The sequence below is a fragment of the Barbatula barbatula genome (genome assembly GCF_947034865.1).
Source record: "Barbatula barbatula genome assembly, chromosome: 22".
Lineage (NCBI taxonomy): Eukaryota > Metazoa > Chordata > Actinopteri > Cypriniformes > Nemacheilidae > Barbatula > Barbatula barbatula.
Genome location: NC_136785.1, coordinates 13,537,226 through 13,559,653, shown reverse-complemented (window position 1 = coordinate 13,559,653; position 22,428 = coordinate 13,537,226). Strand labels below are relative to the sequence as shown.

At 39.1% G+C, this 22,428-nt stretch overlaps 1 protein-coding gene across 2 annotated transcripts in view; it reads left to right on the top strand.

Annotated features, from left to right (window-relative positions):
- LOC306911196 (rho GTPase-activating protein 7) overlaps positions 1–22,428 on the top strand; it is a 42,022-nt gene that overhangs the window by 5,617 nt on the left and 13,977 nt on the right. The window contains exon 1 of one of the 2 annotated variants that reach the window (XM_079486339.1): positions 22,088–22,283. The exons of the other annotated variant lie outside the window; for it this stretch is intronic. Within the exon in view, the coding sequence (XP_079342465.1) occupies positions 22,271–22,283 (13 nt within the window). The 5' untranslated portion in view covers positions 22,088–22,270. Of the gene's footprint in view, positions 1–22,087; positions 22,284–22,428 lie in introns of those variants that run through there. 2 annotated transcript variants of the gene reach the window in all.

Genomic DNA, 22,428 nt, shown 5'->3' with positions numbered 1-22,428 from the left:
AAATGCAAATAGCTGATTAGAGTAACAGATTTACACATGGACCTCTCCATAAACGGGGCTCAGGGGTTAGGTGGGCATGAGGTGGGCGTTCACACACTCCCATAACCGTATATAATCAGGGTTCTCAATGCCAGGGCTCATTAAACAGCTTCATCTCAGATTTACTGCTCAGTCTCCCTCCATTATCCCATGTGACCAGAGGTGACATGCAGATATTTTGTTGTAATCTGTGCCGCTCCGGTCAATGTGAGTCTGTACAACTGCTCTTTTCACCTAAATGTTCTCAACTCATTTTGCAAAAGCCTTTTTATGCAAGCAAAAAAGTTAGATTTATAGGCAATTAACATTTACAAGCTACAAACTAAACGTGAAATTAAAAATCACTCGGGTTACAAATCTGAGAGGGCGGGCAATTAGGGGTCTTTCAGAAGGACATTTCCTGTTTCTGAACTTTCATTCGGTCACATTGAACTCCTTGACAAGAAATGTATGTTTTTTCACATTTCTGTTTGAAAAACAAGACTAACGCAGGGGTTCAGTTTTCAATTTGGCTAATACAATGTTTTCAATACGCTAATAAGTTTGCTGGAAATGCTCCCCTGCTGTGCACGACCACATATCATTGATGATAGTTTACATGCTAAAATGTCTGCTTGGAGGATTGACCTCTTGAGCGGCAAAAATGTACGCCAAATGACTCTTGGAGCGCTTTTTACGACTTTTCTCCCTAATGCCCTCATTTCCTTTCCCTCAAAAAGATTCAAGTTTCGCTCATTTTCTCTCAGTTCAAAAGGATAATCTGGCATTATGGCCTAATCAAACGTCTTTTTCCCCGAAGGAAGGATCCAGATCCTTCATTACCTTTGATGATGCATAAAATTGTCATCTCTCAGTGCCTGGCACAACCAAACCTACTGTCACAATAGTCCTGCGAGCTATTAAATTAACACTTTCCAGCTCCGCTTTATTCCATTGGGGACGTGCAAATGCTCCTCATGATGTCTTAACAACGGTAAATATTGTTCTGTATATGCGCAGAGGAATTTTTCCACTTGATGAGATACATTTCAATAGGTTGCATCGCAACATCGATTTGTAAAGCTGTTTTGATGAATGTGGAGGATTAAACAAACTTGGGTACACACCCAGGACTTTATGAGATTATTTGACCATGACAACAACTTCCCGTTAAGGTAAACAATGAGCGAACCAGAGAAACAGTGTTTCATCTTGCATTAGCCGCTATAGGGGTCAGTCAGACAAACTAGTAATGACATTATTTGCAGGCTGGTGACCAACAATGTTATTAGTGCACTGACATGGATTACCGGTTCATTGCAAAATAATAAAAGTTTGGTACAGTCATAAAAACAGAAGAGAACTTGAGAATCGTTTCCTCTTTTCACTTCAAAAACAATAGCACCATCAACATTTTAACCTCTGACATGACTATTTCCTCCAGACATAAACAGGCAATAGTCAGAAACATTCAGAGCAGATCCAAACGAGATAGTCTTTCAGGTTTGGAAATCAGAGAGCTTTATCACTGTTCCATTCGGTTATTATTGGGATCGCAAATGTAGTCTCTTTTTATCTGACTACTTTTCTATTCCGTTTCCAAAGCCTGATAAGTGGCGGTCTCACAAGGCAGTTTGGGTCATCGGCATCATTTCCAAAAGTGCAGGTTGCCTAATAGTTTTTCACACTGCGGTCTGCACAATGTCGTCTATAGTGTCACTTGGCAAGCATATCTGTTAGTGAAGGCCTGTGCTTAAGTGTCTTACACTTGAACATAGACAGCTTCATATCCCTAAATGGTGAAACATCCAAGAGTTGGATGTAGTCTTTCTACAAACTATTCCGGTTCAACAGTTTTTACCTCTTGAAGCTTTTAAAATGATAGAAAACATGAAGCTCTACCTTCTTAGATTAAGAAACACTTGATCTCTTCACTTCTTTACAAATGTGATAAAATAAAATCTTTCAAGAAAATATTATCTTCGGTAGCACATCAGAAGAGCTAGAAATCAGATTTCGCTGCTCAGAGTATCAAGTGTACAGATGCACGGGTTAAACTCATCTGTGTTAAGTGAATGGTTCCAGTCATTGATGTTGGTCAATTGTTCACCAGTTTTCTTTTCATGCAGAAACATATTTTTGCATCTAGCAGACACTTCCTGTATATCCAAAGTGACTTACTCATGTGAGAGCAGTTAACATTTTGTCTATAGATCTAACAATGTGCATAGTGCATAAAGCTTTCCAAATATTACCTTACCTGAGCAAATATTTCCAACACTGCACAACATCTAATAAGTTCTAAGCATTTTTTAAACAAAACATTAAAAATATACTTCATGTTAGGCCTTTACTTGTACTAAATCTTTTGATGGATTTGTACCTAAAAGCAAAATGACCTATTCTTGGTAAACATTGCTTTTAGTTGTGTGTAACACATTTCCATGTAATGAAGGAAGGAGGCGGGAACCGGATGAACTGAACACCAACTTTTAAGAAAACAAATAAACAACAAACCGAAAGTTTGTCGACTCACGGTCGACTACAGGCCACACAAACATAATAAAACATAACATGCATCTCCTGTCGCTCAACCTTGTATGGTCCCGGAGCTCCTGCGTGAGAGATGCGAGACCGTTGCAACGTGCAGCTGACACTCATTATCACTCGCGTCACCGGCTTCGCACCGTTCCCTCATGCTTCTCGCCCCGCCGTGCTCATTACTTTGTGCGTACTATTTTCACTGAGTAGACTATTAAATACCTTTTTAATACTTTCAATAGTTGATAAGAACTATAAATGTGATACGAGTATGGTCACACTTTGGATTAGGATCCATTTCAAACTATTAACTACGACTATCACCTCAATAAACTCCTAATAACTGCTTATAAGGTCGTTTTTAGGTTTAGGTTTTGGGTAGGGTTAACTTAAGTGATATAGAATCATAGGCCATGCAGAATCAAGCATTCATACGTGTCCTAAAATACAACCAATATGCATGTTAATAAGCAAAGAGTGAAGTTGTGTACTTTTAAATAAAGTGTAACCACTAGTATTAAAGTAGTAAACTATCAGAATACCTGTAAATTCCTTTGTAGTATAGTTGCAGTGCAAACAAAAAACGTAGATGTAAACTACACTAGTTGTGTTCTCAAAGTATATTACTGTTACGCCTAACTACACTGAAAATGTGGGTCAATTTAGTTTCAAGTATAAAAAGTATACTACTAGTATATTGATATACTTACTACACAAAATATACTTAAACTTTACTTAAGTATCCTTAATAAAAGTAACAAATTTTTTGTAAGGGATTCTAGAGGGAATTTTTTTTAATGAACGTGTGTTCTTGGATTATTTTGTTACCATCCAGAAGTGAAAGATTGTTTCACGTAACTCACAAATGGGAGTACACGATTCTTCTTTTAGATATTAACTCTACTTTCTTAGTTGTCTCTTTGTGTCTTAGGGCTCTACGCAGTTTTCATTTTCACGTCCATGTTGTTTTAGTAGCAAATGCATTTGCACCCATTTGTGCGCCCAGAGACGAGGTGTTTAGGCTCATTGTTGGCGCTTTGCTATTTTGAGGCAACTGAAATAGAATGCGCCATTGATCGTTTGAAACCTGGTCTAAATTCAAAACGCCGCAATATAATTTTTTGTAATATGTTCCTATAGGCGGCCAGTTTTCCTATAGTTTTCCTATGTTTCTATAGGCCGACAGGTTTTCCCATCCTTAACCTAGCAAAAGTGTATTCAGACACGCCCTAAGTGCACTTCGCTAGAATAGGGTCCTTAAGTGCCTTGAAAATTTAACAAATCCAGTGGTTATCTCATAGTCCAAAGCACTTCTTGAATCACTTCTGTACCTTTTACACAACTTCCAGTTAAACAGATAAAAATCCCTGTATGCTGTCCCAAAAAATTGTGTAACGTCAGATTCAAGCTTGCTAGATCGTGAAATTACATTCTAGTTTGTGTGCCATATTTATCAGATGGTCAGACCGGGGTGGGGGGGGGTTGAGACTAGTTCTGGTGTAGCTAAGTGTAGATTGAATACTTCAGATTATGAGTAACTTGTGTCTTGACCTCTAAAACAGTTCCCCGCATACTTTAACTTGATATTTATATGTTGTCTTCAATGCTTCTGCTACATGACACAAAACTTTCCCACAGGAAGTTAACTGAAACAACTTTTATAGTGCCTTCAATGTTTCCAGTAGAGCAAGTTTCGCAATGCTTTCTTTTACCAACAAAACACATTTCTGATTGCTGATATCAGAATGTTACGGAGTCTTGTGACATCCGCTCTTACACAGTTTCTTGGAGAGCAAAGGACTCCGAAACCAATGCATCTCCACGTCTCCATGTGTCGGACTCTGATAAAAAAGGAGCTGATGTATCTGAAACACTGGAGATCCTCATATGATTTTTATCTTAATCCAGTTTTGCGCACGGCTGGTGAAAGTTCGCAGATTATTTTCTATAGTCCCGTGATAAGCAGGAGATAGGATCCGTTGGTTTTGTTCTAATGCTGGGCTTTGTTTAAACCCTTAAGAATCATTGTGAGCGCAGAATGAACACGTAAACAGGAAGAGACAGTTGAGTGCTGAGCTTTGAAGCTAATACATGCTTCCACATTTGAGAGTTTCTATATTATGGCGTGTCTGTTATCTTGGAAAGTTTGAATCCGTAATCCATCAAGTGGATTATTGGTGCCATCTGATTTGAATAATAAGTAAATGCATTAAATAAATATGCTTCTGTTTATCATTGATTTGCAGATAATGTAAATCAGTCACACTATATAGTAGTGGAGGGCTTGATGTGGGCCAAATGCTGGTTAACATGCAAATTTGTAGTTTTTGATAAATACCTCTGATGTGTTTACATCAAGTTACCTTTCATACTACTTTCATTTTATGATAACATACACTGGGCTCATAGGAAATACGTACTGTACCTCAGTGCACTTTTTTTGCTACAGTTTTGAGAAATGAATGTCTACTGGGGTGCTAAAAAGAGAAGAACTGTTTTGGTCCGCTAGAGAATGCGATGTCACAACAAAAATAACGTTTGTGCCTCTAATACTTGAATTATACACCCTATTCATGAAAGGTCTAGGGCAGTGAGCATGACAAACAAGAAAGTTTCATTTTGTCCTCTCAAAGGCTCTATTACAGTGTCGATATGTGTCCTCCCACATCTGTAATGTCTACGGGTGTTTGTGTTAGATCACATCAGCAGTGTTTGTAAGGCTGAGTGCACCTACAGATTTATCGTACGGGTCAGTAATGACCAGAGCACACCAGCCATGCTGTCAAACCGCCATCAAACCTCTGTCCTTCAAACCTTTGTTTGTGGGTGCAGGTGTGTGTACTTGTTTGTTCGTTTCATTGTGGGCTCTATTTGCCCTTCATGTGTCCCGGGGTAGATGTCTCTGTCAGCGGCGTCTAGACACCCATGTTGGACAAACAATAAAAACCCCATTGTTCCTTCAGTCGGCATGAATGAGGATGGAACAGTGAGGAACGATTTATGGAATTGGACCCTTGTACACCCGGTGTGTGACTGCTTATTGGTGTCATACAAACTCACACTGTCAGTTCACAAAACAGAGCAAATCTCCTCCCACTCGCACATCTAAAGCTCCCTGGGGTTTCATGCAACATGACAAATTTAAACCTGACGCGGCGTCCGTCCACCTCCCGAGAACAAACATTTGTATCTTGCCACCCCTCTGCTTTCATTTCCCCGGTTTGAAGAAGTTTTCCCCTTCGATTTTACATTTCCACACTCACTGTCCAACCTTTCAGCGCACCCCATTTATTACACTCTTATCAGAAAATTCTGTCTCTCTCTATCTCTCGCCGGTACTGCGTCATTTTTCTCTTATCCTTGGCATCGCACCTACCGTCTCGGACCCTCCCTCACGCTTTATCGTTCCTTCTTTCCTCACCCTGTTTTCTTTATGAAATGCCTGATTCTCCTACACTGCGCAATAAGAGGCCCCGGCTTGATGGATTCAGGTCGACACGAGACACTCTCATTTTGGGCCGAGATGAGAGCCGAATAATGCTGGATAAGCAGGTCAAAAAGAGCAGGGTGCGTCTAGAGAATACAGCTGACTAAATCACAATACAGCCGGTTGGCTGTAAATCTACCTGACGAGAGACGATATAAGCTCCTGGTAAACTGGCAGAAAAAGGTCATTTTACAAATCTGAACCTATTCATAATATTGACATGGGATAAGCGCAAGCGAATGTGGAGCAGAAGGTTGAAATTTAAATGGAGAAATAGGTGCCATTTTGATGCCTTTAAACTACTCAAATCTCTAATATATTGTTATAGATATTAATATATTGTTAAAGGGACAGCATTTTGAATCATATTTGCAAAACTTTCATGGCAGATCGGATTTTTTGTTGAATAAATATGCAAACACTTCATATTCATCAATGGCAAGGATGTGTTGGTTTAAAATGATGTTAAATCACGTCAATGGCAGGTAAAGAAATAATAAATGTCTCAGCAATCGCAACATGGCCACTAATCTGTTGCAGTTTTAATCTTGCCAAAGTTCTCGGTTGTTTGGTGTCTTTCAAAACTCGTACTTCCACTTTAGTTTCTGTCTAATGCTGGGGCCACACCAAAAGATAATCGGGCCGATTTCTCCCCTTCCGACAGTCCTAAATTTTATCAGATTGTCCTGTGGTGTGATGTGTGTTAAGAGTGAATGAACCTGGTGGGAATAACTTCGCCCCGATCGCAAAATGTAAATATTTAAGATCAGAAATCCTGATGTGTGGGGAAACAATGTCAGCAGCTATTTTTATTATATTTTTACTGTATTAATATTATTTTTGTAATTCTGTGAAGACATAAATACTACAATATTTGAGTTGCAATAAAATTATATCTAGTGCTGTGCCGCCTTAAATGCTTTAGACGACGCTGCCTAAGCGATTTCTCAACGATGAATACTATTTTTTAGAATGACATAAAAGGTTATATCTACACATTTGTTTATATTGAACACATACATTATATAATAAACAAAGCGTACAGTGCAATAATATATAACTCATTCTGAAGTCTCGAGAGAATTTTCGAGATTTCCTGTGTTCATAGTCAGGACTCTTGTTTGAAAATCTGCCGGTGTGTGGTGTACTGTCTTCGTCACATCAAGGCGAACAACACACATTATAGGAGCAAATAGATTTTTTCTCCTCATGTTTGTGGTCTCTCACCGTTTAAAACTCTTATAAGATTTAAAAAAATCTTTCGGTGTTGCCCCAGCATAAGGCACCTTGTTTAAATTCAGCTCAAGAAGATGCTCTTCCCCTCCTCAGACTCAATTACAGCCGGAGTCTGTTTCACTGCTCAAAGCAATGACGGAGAGCATCGTTATTTGGGCCACTTGCTACCAGGTGCATAAACTCCTGAGGAAACAAAGTGTCCAGCACTCTGCAGGACTCAAAGGGGAGAGTTAACCTGGAGGTCATGCCACCATGGGAATCAGACTCTTCTGGAGTCAGCACAGCTTGAGTATCATCCATGTACAAACCGTGACCTGCCAGGAGCCGCCGGTGTGTCTTCTACCTATCAGCCGGTCTCCGGAGCCTCTGATGAAGCTGAAAAGCTAGTAGAGTTTCACAGTGTGAACCTACGGGAAGTAAAATAACAAAGAACTTTATTTCTATGTGTTGGAGGTGAGGAGGTAATGTAGAAAGATGTCTTTGAACATATATACCTGAATCCCTATTCTATTCAGTTTTGTGTTGATAACCAAAATACTGTATAGAGCATTTCTGCTCAACCAGGGGCCGGGACCCACTAAGTGCGCAAGTTGGTTATTTGACACGCACTCAAATAGGGAGAGTCATTTTTTAAAGGGTCACGTGACAAGAATTATCCAATCAGCTTCACCTTTCTGAAACAACATAGAATAGTTAAACGACGATGGCGACACAAGCAAGCTCGCAACCTCTCTGGCAAATGGAGAAAGCGGTGTGGCGCAGCTCGTGTTTCTTTTGCAAATTTTAGACGCAATATGTAACGGCCCCTTAGGGGGCTTCAAGAAACCTCCAATGTGCTGTTTTAATACTAGGCAAGGATTGAAATGAGCTCAAATAAATCAAAATCTAGATATGTTCAAAGTTTGCATCAGTGGATCACCTTTGTTTACTTGACAATTTCATGTTCTAATCTGTGACAAATTACATGTCTTACCGGAAAGGTCTAAACCTCTAGAATACACATGTTTTACATATTTTATTACAATATCAATTATGTACAAAAAGTAATTGGTCTCCAATCAAGTTATTCTTTTCTGAGCAATAATATGCCTGTGTTTCTTATTATAGCAGAATTTCATTCTTCAGTCATAGAGTTATGCATGCGTAACATACATCGCCGCATGGCACTTTGTCTTACCTTTTCTGACTGCCTTGTCTTACTTCCTGAGCCTGGGGAGAAGAGTTCTAGCCACCACCTGCTCAAGCCTGATGTCGGTAACGCTCGGCTCATTCTGCATCACCATGACGAATGAGTAGTCTGCAGGGCCATGTTAGCCATAATGGAAACCATGATCACGACCGAGCTTGCCGTTCCCATCCCAGAGTCCATAAAAAGCCCCGTAACCTTGAAACTTCAGTCAGCTTTGTTTAGTTCTTGAATCTATCACACTGCGCTTCGGTGTCCTGGAGTCCCACACTGCTTGTATATGCAGACCTGAAAAGAGGACAGGAAAGCTTGATTCCTCACATTCAACGTGATCTCTGTGTCTCCGTTCTCTGTGTCTCCATATCAATGAGCGATAGAAAGAGATCGATTCATGCTGATTGGAAGTTAAAATGATTCGCAAAACTGATTCACTGGAGGACTGAATACGTCACTTATTTCAAAGAAAACTGACAACAAAACAAAAGGTGCATGGATAACATTCACAAGACAGTAATGTCAAGTCAGTAAAAGGTGGGAATCAAGACAGAACCTATTCATCAAGCTAAATGACTATGGCTAAGAGAACAGACCCAATCTTAGTTTGTAACGCTTCTAAATTTAAGTCTGTCCTGAACTCTCCTTGTCACGCCTGAGATCCTTATTGACTGGGAGTACAAAGTTTTGGAGGTCCGTAACAAATCAGTTTCTAGAGAACATTGCCTTCGATCTCAAAGCGACTAAAGCGTCGCGCTGCAATCAGACCAACAATTGACAGATCAATTAGTAAATGAAGCAACCGGTCCACTCGCTGATCAAACAGTGACAACGCTTCAGAAACGTGCATTTGTTTGTTGCTCTTTAACGTCAAAAACAAGGTTGACCCAAACCTACACAAAAATCTCAAATTATTTTGAGGTGAAATGCGTTTCAAAGCATATTGGGGACATTGTCAAGAATTGATCTCAAGCGTGGGATAAAACCTCATTGAACCGAGGCAAAAGACATCTCTTCTGCCCTTTCAGGTGTGACAAATAAATCACAATAAAACCAGACTTCCAACTCCAGCAACTGACCTGACGAATATTAAGCAGTTGTTCAAATATTCAACACTGTGGATTTCTACTGTAGTACAATTTAAAGATGACATCCATCATGTCTACAATGATTAGCGAAGGTGTCATACACCAATGAGCTGATGATGAGTTAGGAGTCATAGCTGTTGTGTTAATATATTGTAGCGTTATGTGTTATGCATATCGTAACGGCAAGAGTCATTTTCTATATTGTAGGGGGATCATACCCGGTTAGTAAGTCAATATCGACAATGCTAAACTGTATTTCAATTATGTGCTGCGTAGACTCGAAATGTGCATATTTCACCCGCGAATGTAAATTATGTTATTAAGCGTGATGATGTTACAAACTCATATGACTTTCATTTTTCTGTATAACGCAACGACTTGTTACGTACACTGCAAAAAAATAAGATGCCTTCTTAAAAATGTGTTTTAGTGATGAGTTTAGGTAAAACTTGCTTGTCTTAAACATAAACTTAGTTAATTGTTATAAATAATATTTTATTAAGCCCTTGGCGTTTTACAGTTCTGCCCATGGTACAAATACCATTCAAAATGAGACCCAATAAAACTAAAACTTTCCTTGTCAAGTAAATGTACCTTGATGTAGTAGTTTTTATAAACAAACGACAGAAATGCGTAGTAACAAATACATTTTTGTTGCAGTTTGATGGTTAGTGACTGTAGTGACTGAGTCTACATCTACAGTACAATTAAACAGATACATTTAAGAAAAGAGGTTTCATCCACATGATCTTTTCCAAGTGTTTTCCAAAAGTTGATCATCATCCACAATAAAACATTTGAACACGCTAACATCCATGTACTGTGCATGGGTAAAACACATTTCTGTCATTTCTATTTACTTTCCGCCTTTTTGAAATAGCAGCATAGAGGAAAGCCACATACTTTTGAACATAGACGAACAATAAGGTGGATTTGTTGCTGCGGGTAACACAAGACTTGTGTTGCAAAAGCGAGTGAAAATTTCCTCGCATTGCACCAACTGTGAGTACGCATTCAGTCTCTTTTGAAAAAAATGCAATCGGAAGAATGTACAAACCGACATGAATCTTTCACAACAATACAAAAATGAGAGCAGACCAGACAACTGCGTCACATGACCAAAAAACGCATCGTTGCTTTCGAAAGCCTCTGCCACACCACATTTGCATATGTTTTCACATTTATCCACTGTGGAGAGCATTTCAAAAAGCTTAGTTTTCGTTGAAAAAACCATCTTAGTGTAGTCAGAAGGTCAAAATAGACAGAGAAGGAGTGCTTTCAAACAAACTATTCACAGAGTATTCCGATGACGCAATATGCATAACATGCACTGTACCCCGACCCTCCCGAACGTGTAAAAAGTAAAGGATATTTTAGGAACTTCCTCAATGAAAAAGCAATCCATTAAACCAATTGACCGGCCAAAGGGTCCAAAATCTAATCATTAACAAGTGGGTCAAACGCGGCCAAGGCGTTAAATGTCTTAAGTTATTCGAATTTGCACCACCCACAGACACAAACGATTCCCAAAAGCTCTTGTGACAGCTCCAAATCAAGTTTTTGAAAGAGCTGGTTAAACATCTGGGAGACTTAAATAGCTCTGGACCTCTGTGGTCCAAAATCCTGTCTAAGTGCAGGTTTTACACAAAGTATACATCTGGGGCTTTCCACTTAATACATGGAAAATAGAGGATTAAATGGATGCCAATCAAATCCCAGTCATGTCAATCTGGGTCTTTTGCCGGCTGCTGCTGTTGACTGCCAAAGCCTTTTGGGATGGGCATTGTATGGTTAGTTGATGGATACACCGTACAAAGGATATACAAAGGAGAAATAGAAGAACCAAACCATGCACTATTGTGTTTAAACATTTGCTACATGTTTTCCATTATTAAAAGACCTGGGTACATGCCAACTGAATGCTTTATGTAGAAGCTCATCCACGAACAGAGGTATCAGTAGAATATTCAGGACACATAGGGCACTTCTGTTGAGAGTAATACGGGTATCGAGTAGACAACTTGTTAGCAAAGTAGTGGTTACTGCAACATTATTGACACCTGTGACTATGGTTTACCACTTTCAGAAGCGTTACTCTACATTAAAGGTACCATTCTTTGGCTGTTTTTGAAGCTTTTATTATATTTTTTGGGTGTTTAACAATGGACGTTCATGTTTCGAGTTTCAACAAACGCTTTATATTTCACATTTATCAAGTCTATTGTTCACAGCTGTCCCTCGTCTTGCAGAATCATTGTCCGTCTAATTCCTGCCCTGTTCCCTACAAAGTCTCTTTATTTTTGGTTTAGTTCTTTTTCCACCACTTGGGAAAGTGTTTTGTTTTGTTCTACCCTTGGTTCTTGTTTTCCTGTTTGCCCCATCGTGGGATATTTATGTTGTTTAAATGAAGAATTTTGTTTCATTTGCTATCAGCATCTGGGTTCTTACCTGTCAGATTCATGTATTCCAAGACCCACGCTGATGTTTAGTGGGTGAAAACAAACACCAAAAACAACAGGCTTAACACTGATAGAAGTCGTTTTTTGTTGGTGCAGTATGAACTAGCCTTAAGTAAACTGTAGGTAAATAAATAAATACATACCCCCAAACATCAACGCACTACAGCAATACTGGAAACAGAGGCCCAGTCCATAAAACAATGATGGTGGTATGATATTAAACTGTCTTAGTTTAAGTCTGAACACAATGCTTCTAAAGGTTACTTTACGTTTGTTGTCTGTCAAGGCTTGTTTTTTTAAGTATTTTTATTTAATATTTTGGTACTTTTTTAAGTAGATACAGAATAAAGAATGTAAAAAAATCAGGTAAATTTGTGTTAATTCTCCCTCAGACTGTGAAATTCATGTTTTGAAACATCTGAAGCTGTTTAATGAACTGAAAAGTGTCCTTAGGACGCTAAGTGGACTCATCCTGATCGACTGATAAAAACAGAACGTCAATAGGAAGGTACGGCAACATCAGACGGCTCTTGAGAAATGTCTCGTCAGCTGATGAATTGACTTCCGTCCATGACATTTTTCTCAAGCGCCAATGGGACGACCGCATTCGCCAGCGGGCAGTTTTGCTTACTTGTACGTTGTTTGTGTATCCGACTGGTTCCTTAATGTCATGATCTTTAGCAGGTAATGATTTTCAATAAGAAAAGATGGTGTGACATTTTCATCAAAGCCTCGCTCATCAAACAGTTTGGGAGAAGGGTGATGAGTATTGGCATGTTACTCCTTCATCGTATTTATTCTGACATCATCGCCTTTTGCTCACAGCTTTCAGATGATGGTCAATGCAAGTGATAACTGTAAAGGTGTGAAACCATTAACTGGAATATTTATGAGCTCACGTATTTTACCCATGCTGCTTACATGTTCTATGTAGTAACATAATGACAAATTAATCCCTGATTTACCTCAAATGGCATTTAGGATCCAATAACAAAGTATTCAGGATTCTCTTAAAGGTCTATGTGTGAATTTTAGCAGCATCTAGTGGAGCAACCGAGGGCTCACTTCACCTCTCCTCCACCCCGTTCGAAGCACTATGTTGGGTGACACAGGACTAAGATGTTTCCACGTTTTCGTGGGAAAACATATTTTCGAAATGCGCTCTGAAGAGTAGTTTGCCCGTCCAGGGCTACTGTAGAAACAACATGGAAAGGCCCCGCGGTGCATGTAGATAGAAATATCTCATTCTAAGGTAATAAAAACATAACGCTTCATTATGTAATGTCATTATACACCTCTGAAGACATAGTTATGTACATTATATTGTGTTACTGTCAATAGATCATCCTTAATCTCACACATTGCACCTTTAATAAGTACATTATTTTTGGAACATACTCCAATATGTTTTAAAGCAACCCTGCAACAGTGTTTCATGCATTCTGACTTATTTACAATGTTAAACGTCTTCTCGTGCTTGACATGGTCAACTTGTCAAAAAACGTTGCGCGTTGGACGTAGTATTTGTGTGCTCGATACACTCCCCCAGCATTCGCACAGGTTAACTTAAACAACCTTAACTAAACATGACAAAGTAAACGTGCACATTTCAGCTCTCGTTCAAATCACACAAGCCCTCAAAAATATCAAGTACGCCGTTTCCACAAGTTTTATCACCTAACGCTACTTAAACAAGTGCCAAACTCTAGTGCTTTTAATCTCACTTTCTGCTTTCTCCAAAAAGGTCACTGCACATCATCTTAACATTTTTATTTCCAAGCCTTAGACGTTCGCTGTCCTTGGATGTTGGCCATGTACGTTCCTAAAATAAGTATTTAAGATTTAATACATCTGGTTGATGCGTGTATTCAATTTGGCAGTTTAAATATGTTCTCCATTAACACTTCAAAACAGGATTATGAATGACCACTAACTACGAGAAGTCGTCTTTCCTCCGAAACATCACTCATCTTGCTACCAAAGGTTTATTGCGCACATGAGGTTTCAGGGATATTATTTTGAAATGCAGCACTGGTCCTGTCAGACACACAATTAGTGAGAGACTGGACTTTAGACAAGTTGAGAAAGTGGTGATTCACTTCGTTTCGGTTTTATTATGGCCGGGGATAATCGGATGCAAGGCCACAATAAAAGTGCAATGCACTATATCTGCTCATAGTCTCTTTATCACGGTCTCTCACTTTTTCATCGTATAAACCTGCCTCAAGCTCTAGGTGGCGCCACATTTAAAGACAGAAACCAGCATCTTTTTCCTTAAACACAAGATTTAATTTAACCAGAAATGTGCCGTGCATTTGAATGAGGTCAGTGTCATTCCTTTCAGTGTAAACATGCCAGTGTAAATTGTCCTTATGGATTGTGCCTCATTCATAAAACTGAGCGCTATTACCGCCCATGGAAAGCTGACGGTGGATATTAAAGACATTTATTTAAAGCTTTAGGAGTCTAAGCGTGCTTTAACTTTTAAAGAGATGATCCGACATCTTAGGGAGAGCAAGTGTGCCAGATCGGGTGATGCGTCCACAACCTATAACTTAGAACCCAACCATCGAGATCAGGAAATGCGTGTGCAAAATGTGAGTTAATTTTTTGTGAACCCCCCCCTCCATCTTACTCTCTATTTGTGTACATTCATTTTTCCTTTCACAAAGTTCCCAATTCATCGGTCTTCTTATCTCTCTCTCTCTCTCTCTCTCTCTCTCACCTTGGGACTAAACAGGAAAAGGTTGGGCCCGGGCCTGAGGGCAAGACTTAGTTAATCAGGCAAGGATTTCCTCTGGAGACAAACTTCTATAAACAGCAATATCACCGCTCAGGATCACAAAGTTCAGCTGCCATTGAGCATCCCGAGTGTCAATGACTGATCTGTGCTCATAAATCAACATCTTGGCGTTGTCTCCATTACCGTGTCACCATGACAACATGGTTGTTATCTACAGTATAGCCGTGCCTTTGTACTGTAATTTCAGTTCAGTATGAAGGTCTAGACATTGGCAGGACTCATTCATTTAACATTCCCAAGAACGCTTCCAAGTTTGGATTCCTTCTAATTAAGCTACAGCAATATTCTCAACAGTCGATTGCTGAGTCATTTAACAGATGTTTGTCCTTAGTTAAGGTGTTGATGCGCTACCAGAGGGGATTTCAAAGCGAAGCAGATGGACAGGATTTGTCTAGCATCGCTTACGGTTTATAAAATTACAGATTACACACGTTACATTTAAGTGCCATGTTTAAAATAACCATAAAATGAGAGATCTTCCAAACTGTATAAGATTACCTCGAGCGGTATATTGTCGGCCGGCAAGTAAATTTGTAGGATGCGTTCAGTGTGGCTGGGAATGAACGTGTGGGGGAAAATAGTTTTTTGAGATTTTGGAAAGATGTGTATTTGTTGACGCTGTATTTGCTTTTTTGTACCTAATGCAAGTGAAACTTCTATTGAACATTATTTATGAGTATATTAACAATCAGAGTTTAAGATCAGAGTTTTTTCTTACCCTGATTTACAATGGTTGACCTGTCAAGTCAGATTTTGTGGGAAATGTCAACTTGTTTTTCACGTAAACATAAGTACGTAAAGTAAAAGCTAGATTATTTTTTAAACACAGGTGGGAATAGAAACGTGTATTTACGTCTCCTAAAACATTTTGGGGCACTTTATGCACATGCATCATGCATTTTATATGCCAACCGCACTGATTCCCTCAACAAAAAGTCAATAGGATTTTTCCATAGGTTTGGGATAGTTGCAATACAAAAGCTCAACGAAATTTTATTATACTTACACGTTTTCTCTTCACAAATGACCACAACATTTATAAACGTTGAAAGATGTAAAAACAAGCAGCAAAAAATAAGCTAACATGAAGCTATAAAAAAACTACTCCACTATCGCTCAACATTAGCGTCTCTTTCACACTAAATGAACACACTTTGTTAACATTAAAGCATGTTCCCTGATAAATAGCGTATTTACTCTGTGAAAGAGTCTGTCTATATGTGACGGCATTTGATGTCCCTGACAACATCTGTAGTCGCATTTAGCAACTTGCTAACAACGCCAGTTTTGTGACGTAAAAGCTTTAAAAACTCACAAGCAATGTACTGTAATAACTAGTGTGTTTTGTTGTAGAACCAAAACAAAGTATTTAGAGCTTCTGATAACCAGATCCATCTTTTACCCAAAAATCCATTCAAATTACTTTAGCATATTCTGCTACCCCAGAAGCTAATATGCTAACTAGCTTCTGGGTCTCGAATAAAAAATATGTCATTCCTGCTGCACTCTATTACTATCCACAAAGAAGAAGATCTAGGCATTAAGAATTAAAGCATGCAGTGTCGAACCAATCCTTATTGTATTATTAAGCATGTTTCAGCAGTGCAGTCTCTGAAATAATCTTGCTGTACGTTGCTTTGGATAAAGGCTTTATCTACTTGAATACGTAAAGGTCATTGTATTTCAGCATTTAAAGTACTTTATTATAGAGAGATAATGATCGTGTATATGTTTATCTCTGCTGATTGAAGCCAGCAAGATATTGTGCAAGCCCGAATCTAAACAGTTTGCTTACACCAAGCTCATACTGTGCATACTGGCTCCAAACCCCTGAGATCCCGGCAGCTGGCATTACAACTCACGAGAAGAAACAAACATTCTCTCTCTCCTCTCCTCCACCCGGTTCAAACGGTGTTATTAGATGCAGTCATCTTCTGAATTGCTATGATTCTGCCAGTCGACACCTTCCTTTCTCCCCCATCCATTTAAAACTGTCCGTTGAGCTGAATGTCTCCTTGTCTTCGGGTCATTTTCTTTCTTGAAACCAGAGAAAACGACATTTTTGTGGCTGCAATGTTTTGTAAATTACATTTGTCTGATTTCTATACAGCAGTAAAAGGCGTCTTCGGGCACAGGTGGTGGGTGTTGAAAAGTATTTTCACGAATTACAAATGTAAAAACATTCAGCTCTGGAAGCAAACGGTCTGGCACACTCCTACACCTAAACCCCGATTTGCATCATCATTCAAACATATTATAAAACCACACAAAGGCATGATATGCAATCTGTTCAAAGAACAGTAAAAGAACCAAATGATCCTGGCAGCCTCGACGCAGGATCTTTTCCAGCCCTGGACAAGAGAATAAAAGGATTATAAGCACTATTTTGCCACCGTTACCAACAACATGTCGAGCATGGGGATATCCTGATCGGAACAGTCTATCCCTTACTGAGGTAGCAGAATGACCTTCATGCATCTACGTCCAAGCCTTTTTCACTTCACAAGAACAACTGGATAAGTTGTTAAACCCTGGGTATCAAAACAACAACAACTTTTCTACGCTATACCACCTTCATGCCTGATCGTGCTGTGTTTTCTGACTTCGGACGGCCATCAAATGGGGCAAAATAGTATCAGCGATATTGACAGAGGACACAAAGAACCGCCCATGGTTCACGCTCGGTCAGACCATCAGCTCCAGCCGTCAGTAAGAATGAGCGCGTCGAGGAAAAAATTTACAAAATAGGACCAAAAAGCACTTTAACACCATACTGGGTAAACATCACAGTTCCCAGGAACAAACACATACTGTAAACATGTCAGTCAATAAAAGTAAAACAAGTTATGAAAATGTGTATCAGGTGATTCAGATGATACATGATAAAAGACACGGGGGCTGCTAGTATTTTAAAGTTTTATTTAATTAACACCGCATATAGGAGTTTATAGTCTGTTAATAGTCTGATATGTTCTGGGGCACAACTGACTACCAATAGAAAATAGTACTTACTATTTTACTCGATGGTACCCCAGAACCGTTGGTTTCACACATATGCAGCCACACATATATTTATCAATTATGCTTGTGCTGTCTAACCACTTTATCTATTTTGTTATCAATACTGTGAATAAGAAGAGACATAAACCCTTTCAATACACTTTAAAAAGGATGTGTTCGGTTAAATATAGAAAATTAGATTAGATTAGATTCAACTTTATTGAATCTGTGTTAAACACCTTTTTTGTGCTTTAGAATTTGAACACATGACGACAAATTTTGTGTCAATTTGTGTAAAACAAATAAAAGAGACAACAAATGGGTTAAAATGTGTTATACTTTTTTTGGTTCCTGTAGCTCAGTGGTTAGAGCATGGCACTAGCAATGCCAAGGTCGAGGGTTCGATCCCAGGGGATTGCACGTACTCAAAAAACGAATGTATAGGACTATACAGGAAAAAACAGGAACAAAGAGAACTTGTCATCTTTCGTAGATATAATATGAGTGATGTGACAATTTCTTAGAACACTGCACTTGAAATGACAAAGTTCTTGAGTTTAACACTTATTTTCCCAGGTCTTCCAAGGCCACGGAACACTAAGTGCCACAGATCAGCCGTGAGCGGTTGTTAATGTAATCTGTAATCATATTCACTCCTAATTGAATCTCATTTGAAAGCATCTGGATCCAAGCCCACTGCATCCCTTCTCGCCCCCGACACTGGATTGATTAGCCGGCTCTCTCCGTCCTGCAAGACCATTACTTACCAAGCAGAAACACTCCGAAACAGCAGTCATCTCGGCAGTCTGGATTATCTCCATAATTTATGTCACACTCTTAATTTCGTATCTCTGTCGCCCTATGAGAAGGTCAGAGAGTCGGCGGAGAAGATTATTAGCAGAAAGCAAGATCTGGCATCGGGCCTTATGGAAATGGAGCAGATAGTGGCTGCTGGTCCGCTGGCGTCGACAGAGCGTGTACAGGAAGGGCAGCCAGTTCTTAGAGCAGCACGTTTACGGAAATACGGGAAATGCCATTGGAGAGACTCGGAGGCAGCTGTGGATTAAATTTGGACGGTTCTTAAAGCTCTTCCTTGCATTTACCAAAGAGGTGATCTATAAATATAACCAAAACACGAGAGACTCACCCTTTAATAATACTCTGTACATATGTCTTCTCAACCCCACGCATCTGAAAATAGAAACGTGTGCTTGTGTAAACTTTGTCGTGGGGTCATTGTACCGTTTGCCAGTCAAAACAGAAGGTCCCCGGGCAACTTTACGACAACTCAATCCTAAAAGGCTCACTTTCACACAATGGAGAAAATATTGCAGTTTCTGTGGTGTTCGTGGAAGACAGTCATTAGCCATCTGTCCTTTTGTATACAACTAAATCACGAAAGCGTTTTAAGGAGCCAGAAACAATGCCATTCATCTCTATTCGCTTCTCAACTCTTTTGTTAGCGCCGTAAAACACGTAAATCTCTATCTGCGCTTTTTAAAAAAGGGAGCTCTTGATAAACAGCTCAGCGGCGTTCGATCAAACAGATGTCAGGTCCTTTAATGAATGCGGAAGGCTCCAGTTCACGTCAGCCCGTACGAAAACACACAATTATGTGAGCCGAGCCGGAATTCCTTTTTTTGCAGGGGTATTCAGGTTGGATGCAGCATCTGTGCCAACTGCGTGCAAAAAAATGTATTTCTATCTGCGCTTCGTGAAGGGAGCTGACAGACTTGGGTGACAGTCCAAATGCCAGGAGGTATACAAAATAAAATAGAGCTGTAATTATCACCAGGTGCCAAGTTCATACAGAACAAGAACAAACGTTTTAAGAAAAACCCAAACTTTCATTCCGGGGATTGAGCGCATCATGTGCAACGTTTGCAGAAACATCAGAGAAGGCCAAACGCAGCCTGGACTTAAAAATGTCCATCAATTGGGAAAAAAAATTATATATACTGTCTGTCAAGATTTTGATCTTTTGACTTTTAATGGTTGGGTAACAAAAGTAAATTATTCTTACTCATGGTTCAGTTAAGATACTTGTCAGAGATCCTTGTTATTTGTAGATCTCATATTAGCAATAGTGGAACTGGCTCTTCTATATTCAATAATTGCCATGGAAACCAGGCGGCGTATGGTTTATCTGCTTATTACAAGGTTTGTAAAATGTCAGCTTGTGATGTACTTTTCCTTATCAAATAAACACCGCCAAGACCACTCGCTCAGGAATCGCTCTTGGTTGAGGAGAGCCTATTAAAAATATCTCATCCTCTGAAACGGCTTCAAAGTTAAAGCTGCAATACGTAACTTTTTCCTCTATATCGCCATCTCTGTTTGAAACATACAATTGCAGCTCACTACATATACTTTCCTTTATAGTCTAATAATGCCAAATAGACACATCTCTCAAACCGTCAAAAAACATCATTATAAGCTTACCAATGCAAACTGTGGTAACAGTTATGTTTCATATGCTACACTTTATTCTTCGCCTCAAAAAGTTACAGATTGCAGATTTAATGTTTTTATAAAGTTGTCAAATGACAGTCGCCAAACCTTCTTGAACCTTTCGCTTGAACAGGTTTAAAAACGGTGCGTCTGGAATGTCTCAGTGGAGTGTTTTAACATAACACGCAGAGGAAACTGTACTTCCACAACGTCGCATGTTTTTCCTCTGAATGTCTCTATCCCACCCTTTAGCGAGGACAGGCTGGGGACAGTATGGAGCCAGGACTGCGGTCATGTCTTCCGTTAAGTTTGTGTTATCACGTCTGTTTTGTGATTCTGTTTCCACTGGTCATAGATATTTTGACATAACATCAACAACATAACAGCTTTATTTTAATTTGCAATACACTCCAAAATAATGAACATATGAAAATGCATTAAGAGTACGGAGTAGTATAATGAATAAAGATTGCATTGGTACAATAGGCTATTCTGGATTTGGGTAAAGTTGATGAGAAGTGTTTAAATTCATATTATGATCTTCAATAATATTTATCTCTTAGAGACAATGTGGAGATTATGCATCTTTTTCACAGGAGAAATATCTGAGACGCTGGAGACTTAAGCAAAAGTTTTTGTTTTCTTTCTCTTTAATTTCACTGATGTCTAGGAGTAATAATTTTGATGTTGTTGTGATTTTTCTTTCTTGCGGGATACAGTATAGATCTGCAGCTTTGAATGATGGTAAAATATCCAAATAATTTCAGTTATATAGTTGGGGCCAAGCCTAAAGGACTTGTTATTAATGAAATTAGGCTGGACTCATTCATGTATATTGGATAATGCATTCAATACAGGTTGAACTACAAACAGTTCGGTTGGCAACTTTAAAAATGTGTTTTTCGAAAGGTCTTCTGTAGCCCACAGAAGTTTGGAGACACAAAGTGAACTAAAACCGCATCTCGTCCTCATCTGTGTCTTCTCATGCATGTTCACTTTGGAAAGAATGTTTGACAGGGAATTTCAAGCTTTCACACTTTAGAGGATGTAATCAAACACCAATGCTTTTAATGAGAGCCATTAGCACTAATGGGTTACTATGGAATAAGTCCTAATGAAGCCTCAGAGTCAAAAACTATTAGCTGTGATGGGCTGTGTCGATATCTTTATGGGATTTAGGGCGCTCATTAGCATCATAGCTCTGTGTCGTCCTTCTAAGAAATGCAGTGAATGAGCAGATGTTCAGATCTAAAAACCCTTTCACTAAACTTCTGGAGTTTAGACCGGTCGTGGCTGGCAGCCCAAATGATGGGTCTGTTCTGAAGAACATCAGGTAAGAACTATGTTAGATGCAAATAATAAATGGCAACTAATTGTAAAAGCATGCATAGTTACAATAAAAACTAAATAGGCTTTTTTACCTAAATACAGAGATATTTTTAATCCTCACACATTTTCTCATTTGCCCTACTGTACGGTGTATTATGCATATCGGTGGGTTTATTCAGTTAAAACAAGCAATGACATTCAATGTTTGCTTTTTTAGGGAAATCTTGGTTTACTTCTACAAAAAATAACATTTTAGAAGACATTGTTGGCCTTTTTAGTCTTTAGGTCTTTTCCCTATCAACACACGCAATGCGGAAGCAACGTGACAAGATGTGAATGACCAGACATAACTCTCGGCAGTTGTTCGAAATGCCACAAAATATTTTAAGCGCTCAGTGTAAATAAACTTGACAGGAGTCATTGTTTACTTTGCTTGCTTTGGGAACCGCCCACCCGGTCAATGTCGGTATGGTCCAGTAAGAAAAGAGGGAATGCCTTTCCTGTGATTTCATTATGGTGACCAGTGTGAATGAGAAACAAAGCCTCTTTCATACATAGCAGAGTTTAAGCTTTTGCTTCATATCTTCCTGCGGTAATGCGTTTTAGAGATATTATAGAATTTAAGTTGCCGTTTTAACGTTTTATTTGACGGTCTGTGTAAGAACCAAAGCAACAGCAATGCTGATTAAAAGTAAGTCAAAATCTTTATGTACGCTTGTTTTGAAAGCTTAATGATATTTGTTGAGAAATTAGCTTTCGTTTTTACATTTGAACTGTTCCAGACTTACGTGGCTATTCTATGAAAAACCAGCATGAGTACAGTTGTTTGAGGTTGA